Below are 7,805 nucleotides of genomic sequence, written 5' to 3'. Positions count from 1 at the left end.
TCCCAGCCCCCACTTGGGCTTTCTAAAACAAAGATAACAATCTCACTCTACTAAAATACTAAGAAAACAAAGATATTTCTGAACTTTTGGCAAGATCGAAAGAGGAACTGCCCACTGCTAGCTGTTCCGTTCCTTACTTGGCCAGCTCTGCCACACCCCTGCTCTCTACTCAGATGATGGTGATACCCCAAAAAAAAATCTGTCCTTGCTTAATTATAGTACTTCCATTTTATCTGGGACTGATAGTCACTTGAATTTTTGCAGTGCAACTGTCAGGCTGCTAAAAGGAAACTCTTAAGGATTAAGGCTCCAAAGTGAGGTAGCTAGGAAAATCTATAAGATACTTATATCCAATTAAACACCGAAAATGCACAAGTGCAGCTGTGGCTCAAGTAGCAGAGTACTAGCCTTGAGTAAAAAAGCTCAGGGACAGCACCTAGGCCCTTATTTCAAAGACCAGAAGAGCCACAAAGGAAAAAAAAAGAAGTTATAAAAATGCTGAAATAAGGATACAGGATGACCCACTGTAACAATGAGATGTACAAGACACTATGTTGAAAAGGAACTTTACAATTTTGCAGGGGGGAGGGGAGGGATGGTAGGGGAAAAACAAAGGAGGGGGTAATAATGCTCAATAGGAAATGGACTCATTACCTTGCTCATGTAACTGTAAATCCTCTGTACAGTATCTTTACAATAAAAAACACATATATTTTTAAAAGTTATAGCCTTGGGGATGAAGTTATAGCATGCTGACGGTAGAGCAGGTGCTTAGCATTTGCAAGGACCTGGTTTGATTGCCAACACCACTTAGTTATTGCTTCATCTAGCAATCTTCTTGAAAAACAAGTGATGTGGATGATACTGCAGACTAGCAGTCAGCATCCATTTTACGCTAGCACCACCTTTCAGTACTAAAGTCAAGAAACCTGTATTTCCCAGGTTTGTATACAGAAAAAGTTCTGCCAACCAGATGCAGAAGCAACAAAGAGACCATCTTGATGCTTCTCCTCACAAGCATGTCTATCTGCAACAACAGATACTTGTCCAATTACTAGCTCTGTAGATGTAGGAAGGATTGTTTCATCACCAAGTGGTGGCCTCATCTCAGGGCTCCAGACACAAAGGGTGTTCCTGAAGCCAACATCTTCAATGGCCTCTCCAGAATCTTTACCTGCCCAAACAGAGAAGTGGCAGCTCGCCTGGTAGGCCATATCCCAAGAGTTCTTCCTATAGGTTCAGCTGAGTCTCCTCTCTCAGTCCTTCCAACAATTCCGTGAACACCTAATTTCCTGTGCTAGATCCTTTTCCTGCTTAAAATAGCTTCAGTGTTTCTGAGTCCTAAAACTGAACCCTAACTGATTACTAATTTTTGCCTGATGCAGTCTCTATGTATGAAAAAAACATCTGTCTTAAAGAAAGGTAGAAAACCTCTTAGAGAACTATGATCAGAGTTTCCCACCCCCTACCATTTATATGAAGAAAAGTTACCTGCCTCTCAACAAATTTGTATTCATTATACTAGTTCCTCAACAGTGTCTTGAGTTCTTCCCCAGGGAATTACTATTGTACTTTCTTAACACACAGTAGGTGTTGAATGTTTATTTAAATGCCAGGATGGGGGTGGGGAAACACATCTAACTTGGGACTAGGGTGCTGAAAGGACAGCTCCCCTCGGGCAGGTCACCAAAGACAGAAATCCTTTGTGGACAAAGGAAAACAATCACCTCTCTTTGGTAAGAACATAAAAGCTCAGGTTCCTCCTATGTAGTTAAGGAACTTTTGGGACCAACCTTCAAGAAAAGTATAGAGCACAGACTTCTACCATACACAAAGACTGGAAGCAAGATGGAGGACTTTCTTTTTCTTCCCTGCTAAGAAGTCCCTTTGGATAAGAGCTAAGGAACTAGAATTTCAGTTTCAGCAGAGAATATATGGAGCTCTCCATATATATTCTCCATATATATTTCTATATATATGTATATATATTTATCACTCCAGTCAAGACCTGGTTTTTAGAAAGGAAAAAAGCTGAGTGCCAGTGGTTCATGCCTGTATTCCTAGCTACTCAGGTGGCTGAGATTTGAGGACTGAGGTTCAAAGCCAGCCCGGGCAGGAAGTCCATGAGACTCTTTTTTTTTGGGTCCGGACATGGGGCCTGAACTCTGGGCCTGGGCACTGCCCCTCAGCTCTTCAGCTCAAGGCTAGCACTCTACCACTTGAGCCACAGCACCACTTCCAGCTTTTTTTCTTTTCGCTTATGTGGTGCTGAGAAATCGAACCCAGGGCCTCATGCATGCAAGGCAAGTGCTCTACCACTGAGCCATTTTCCCAGCCCCCATGAGATTCTTATCTACGATTAACCACCAGAAAATGGGAAATGGTGCTGTGGCTCAAGTGTTAAGAGCACTAGCCTTGAGATGACAAGCTCGGTGATAGTGCCCAGACCAAGTTCATGCCCCACGACTCGAAAGAAAGAAGAACGAAAGAAAGAAGGAAGGAAGGAAGGAAAACTTTTTTTTTTAACTGTATTTTTTTTGTCTTTTCTTTTTTGGTATTGGGGATCGAACCCAGGACGTTGCGCTTGCTAGGCAAGCGCTTTGCCACTGAGCTACATCCCAGCCCAGAAAACTTTTTTTTTAAGAGTGAAGATGGTATTCCTTTTCAGTTGTATGGTTGGAAACTGAATACAGAGGAAGATTCTTGGGAAGTTTGTACAAACAAATGGTATATACTCCATCATAAAGTATAAGAATGGTATATATTCTACTCATTAAAAAAAATCTTTTTTTTTTTTGTTTTTGGGTCCGGTCATGGGGCCTGAACTCTGGGCCTGGGCGCTGTCCCTCAGCTCTTCAGCTCAAGGCTAGTGCTCTACCACCTGAGCCACAGCGCCACTTCCGGCTTCTTTTCTTTTTGTTTATGTGGTGCTGAGGAATTGAACCCAGGGCTTCAGGCATGCAAGGCAAGTGCTCTACCACTGAGCCACCTTCCCAGCCCTAAAAAAAAATCTTTCCTAAAGAGCTGGGTCTGTGGAAATATTGCTGCATGCCAATATTCCTAGCACTTGGGAAGCAGAGACAGAAAATCATGAAATTAAGGCCAGCTTAGGGTACACATGAGATCTTGTCTTAAAAAAAATAATAAACCTCAAATCTTAAGTACAGAAATATGGTAGATCCAAGGGAGAACTCAAATAGTGTAATTCCTTAGAAAGGTAAAGTCAAAATTAAGCAAAACAAAACACCAAGAAGCAAGTACTAGATAGGGTGGTATGGGTCAAGGGGAAAGCAGTGGACAAATGAAAAGAAGTAAAGGAAAATGCAGTCAAGAATCCAATGTAGGGGAAAAAGGAACCCAATTGCACTGTTGGTGGAAATGTAAGCTAATACAACCACTCAGATCATCAGTTTGTAAGTTCCTCAAAAAACTAAACATAGATCTTCTGTATAACCCAGGCATACCACTTACGGGCATCTACCTAGAACATTACAAGCCAGGATACCATAGAAATACTTGTACATCCATGTTCACTGCTGCACTATTCATAATACCCAAGCTATGGAAACAGCGCTATCATAGATGAGTGGATCCAAAATATGTGGTACCCTATACATAATAGAATTTTACACAGCCATTAGAAAGAATAGTATGTCATTTGCAGGGAACTGAATGACCTTGAACAAATCAAGTTAAGTGAGGTAAGACAAGCTCAGAGAGACAAAATGGGGGATGTTTTCTCTCACATGCAGAAACTAGCTCTAAAATACACTGGAACATGATAAATTATACAGGTCTCTAAGCATTCACACACAGTGAGACCAAAGGTGGAGTCTCTTATGGAAGGAACACAGAAGTGCAATGCCTATGTGCATCTGAACATATACAATAGTATTTGCTGAAATGAACTCCAGGAAATGGAAACGAAGGGCTTTTTTTTGGTAGTTGTTGCTTTCTTTTTTGTTTTTGTTTGTTCATTTATCTGTCTTTGGGAGGGTAAGATGGGTCCCAGAAATGGAGGGACAAAAGGTGAACAAATGCAGCAGTGGTACTCACTAGACACTATGTTGACAATGAACTATACAACTTGTGGGTGGGGACAGGAGGGAAAAACTGGGAGAGAACAAGGGAAGAGATGTCACTGTGCAAAAGTAAAGTGCTCTTTACCTGATTTATTAACTGTAACCCCTTTGTATGTACATCACCTTTATAATAACTACTTTAAAAAGAATCTAATGTATAACCTACAAAATTAAGAAGAGTGAAGAGGGTGGGTAGAAAAAGGATGGGTAAGAATGTTGAAAGGCATAACACTGATCAAGGTATATTGTATTTATAAACTGCTTTGTTAAATAGCAACTCCTTTGTACAACTATTTAAAAATAATTTTAAAACAATCTTAAATACACCTGAAAACACATTCTTACATTTTTAGTGGATGTAAGAAAAAGTGTGAATTAATAATTAATTTAATGCCCTGTTTTCAAACAGACACAACTGTCATGGAAGAGAAATGTTTTAAAGACCTAGGACTATATCACTCAAAAACATAAATTTGGAACTTTACATTTACATATTTATCTAAAATAAATCAAATGAATGTGCTCCTGATTCATTTATGTTTATCATCAAAGGAAAGCTCAACCCTAACACCTACACAGGACAAGAAAAAAAGCATTATATAAATATAAATGGTTTATAGTATCACTGCTTTTTTTTTTTTTACAAAAAGTTTAGTAATTTTCCCTTTGTTTGGAATAAAGTTGGAACAAAAATTTCACTTTGGAAAAGTAAAAAAACTTAACATTAACTGAGCATTATTGCTTGACAATGTCATCTATTCACACAATCCAGAATATAACCTGGACGCCACGATGGAAGTTCCGGAGAGGAAGTTCAAGAATTGTTGGTGTCTCCTTTATATTTCCAAATCTTTAAAGAAAAATTTGTCAATCGTTTTTTTTTTTTTCTGACACTTACTGAACTTGTGGATAGATCCATACAGATCAGAGAACCACCTGTCTTTACAAAGCACTAAAATGAAATTTTGTATTTACATGACCTCATGTAACTTTCAAGCACCTTTTTGTTATATATCTCCTGGTACCTAACACTGTATCTGTCAGTAAGTACTCAACTTCTGACTGGAAATAAAATTTCTGAATTATCAAGAATTGATGGTAATCAAATTTAGCAAAGCCAAATTAGAGTACTTAACAACCAGGACTTTCAAATGCTATGTTATTCAAGCAGAAGATACTTCTTCCTTCCTCATCATCTGGGTTCTAGATTTCAGAATCAACTCTATCCAAGGAAGCTTTGATTATAATATAAGTAAGTCTTGGCCATCTTACAGAGAAGGAACTCCCAAAGTAGCACACGCCTGACATGTCTGGCTTCCTCTACAAAGTTTCTTTGGTCTAAGTCATAGTCACTTATATTCACTCTTGACTGCTATGACAGCAATCAAGACTCTGAAGAAACAGTTTCTGCTCACAAACTGCACATGAACTCTGACACTAGTTGTTGCTAAAAAACAAAACAGAACTTCACCCACAAAGAACCTCTTACATTTAAAACCACAGTGTTTTCTAACATGCCACTATTTTTATGTCTTCCAACATATGGCTAAGTTTAACTTTAACACTGTTTCAAAACATTATGCCAGGACCTTTGAGTAGCCTTCATCTTACCAATACCTGTGCCAAAAAGATGTAGCACTGGAAACAATTTAATTTGTCATTCAAGCATTCTAGAGATCAAAAGGTAGAAATATAAAGCTTTAAACTGAATGAAAGAAATATGAAGAAAATCAAAGATCTGAGTATCAATTTGGCATTCAAAACACCAAAAAAAATAGGTAGAAAAAAAACTAATGATTCTGATGTTAATTACTGCATATCTTAAGACAAAGTGGCACCATTATTCAAGTGGAGATAAGTTAGAGATTCACAAAAAATAACTGTTACAATTGAAATAAATGTTCAATAATAAATACATGCTTGCAATGTATCTTAACAGAGAAGAAACAGTGGAATTCTTAAATACAAAAACAGTATGGCTGGGATCCAGTGGTTCAAGCCTGTAATCCTAGATACTCAGAGGTCTGTGATTTGAGCATAAGGGTGCCAGGCTAAGCAGGAAAGCTCGAGGGATCCTTATCTCCCATTAAACACCAAAACAGCTGGAAGTGGAGCTGTGGCTCAAGTGATAGAGCTTTAGCTTTGAGCAAAAAAGTTCAAGTTCTAGAACTGGTGTTTGCAACATGCACACACAGTAAACTGCATTTTAAGACATTTGCATCCTTCTAAAACAATCAAGTATGTATGATTGTTTAGGGAATTCTAAAGAAAAAAAAAAAGGGAATTTCATTACAGGTGTGGACCAGAGTTCTCTTGGGAAACTGATGAAAACCAGGACACTGGGATAAAGGCCCTGGGAGGGAACCTTGGACATACTCCCCCACCCCAACCCCCGAGACTTGGGCAATTCCAAATATAGGCAAAGATCTAGGGTGAGAGGAGAGGAGAAAATCTTTATCGTGTGAACTGTAAGACTATTGAAGGACCCTATGCTCCAACATCCTTGTCCCTTTCTAATAATTTCTCCACCCAACACTTCCCCAGCCCAACCCCAACCACCACCTCACACACACCTTTCTTAACACATCATCCAGCGAGACTCCTAAAGGTGCGATTCTGAAACACAGCACTAGGATCCAGGAAATCAACACATTTCAAAGACACTTCAGCCCTGAGTTCACACATACTTCCGGAACTTGTAAGTCAGCCAGCCCAACCCTCCACCTCTCCCTCTCTCGCTCTCAACAAATACCTTTAAGAGGCGGGGAGAGGCGACACCAGAGGTCGGCAAAGTCCCAGATGTGGGGACTTCGGTGGTTTCGGTAGTAACCAACCACCCGCTTGCCTGAAAATCTTTCCCGATTTGAAGGGGAGACAGGAAGGGTAAAGAGGAGGAAGGACGCGGGGAGACTATCATGTTCCGGAACGTGGACCCCAGGGGTTCTTGCTGAGTGGGGAGAGGAAGGTTAAGAAGCCCAGGAGTCTGAATTCCAGGTCCGGCCTGCGGGGTCTCTGGGAAATCCACCTCACCAAATTAAAGCCCGGGCCGCCCGGAGATGGCGCGCACCCCCTCCACCCCGATCGCCCATCACGCCCCACCCTGGCTTCCCACTTCTAACCCACCACCCTCGGCCGGGCCTTCCCTCCCTCCACGACCACCCCAGGCCTCCATCCCGTCCCCCCTCCTCCCCTCCCCGCCCCGCGCCCCATCCCGCGCCCCGCCTTCGCCTTACACTGAATGGGCGGGTAGCAACTGGGGTCCTCGCCGCCGGGCGGGCAGCGGCTGGAGAAGGCGCTGCGCGGGGTCACGTAGTTGCTGGGGAAGATGCCCACCCGCTGGTTCAGCTGCCCGGTCCACCAGCCCTCGTCGCCGGACACCTGCGAGTCCTTGGACAGCACCTCCACCACGTCGCCCAGCCGCAGGGTCAGCTCGTCCTCGCCCGCCGCCTCGTACTCGAACACGGCCGTCCAGTAGGGTAGCGGGGCGTCGGAACCCAGCCCCCCGGGGGCCGCCGCCGCCTCCTCCTCCTCTTCCTCCTCCTCCTCGGCCCCGGTCCCCGTTCCATCCTCCCCCGGCGGGGCGGCAGTGGCGGCGCTCGCCAGGCAGCCGAGAAGCGCGCTCGGGGGCTCCATGGAGCGGCCGATCCATAGGGTGCGGGGCCGCCGCCGCCCGCAGGAGCCGCCGCCGCCTATTGTTCATGCGGCTCCGCAGAGCTGGGGGGG

The 7,805-nt window shown here is 42.9% G+C and overlaps 1 protein-coding gene across 1 annotated transcript in view; it reads right to left on the bottom strand.

The window, feature by feature from the left end:
* Map3k9 (mitogen-activated protein kinase kinase kinase 9) overlaps positions 1–7,803 on the bottom strand; it is a 64,040-nt gene extending 56,237 nt beyond the window's left edge. Inside the window, exon 1 of the mRNA XM_013017697.1 lies at positions 7,316–7,803. Within this exon, the coding sequence (XP_012873151.1) occupies positions 7,316–7,715 (400 nt within the window). The 5' untranslated portion in view covers positions 7,716–7,803. The remainder of the gene's footprint in view (positions 1–7,315) is intronic.
* Between the last annotated feature and the right edge of the window lie 2 nt (positions 7,804–7,805).

This window comes from Dipodomys ordii, unplaced genomic scaffold (assembly GCF_000151885.1).
Source record: "Dipodomys ordii isolate 6190 unplaced genomic scaffold, Dord_2.0 Scaffold2, whole genome shotgun sequence".
Lineage (NCBI taxonomy): Eukaryota > Metazoa > Chordata > Mammalia > Rodentia > Heteromyidae > Dipodomys > Dipodomys ordii.
The sequence above is the reverse complement of the archived record's forward strand: the minus strand, read 5'-3'. Positions and strand labels throughout refer to the sequence as shown.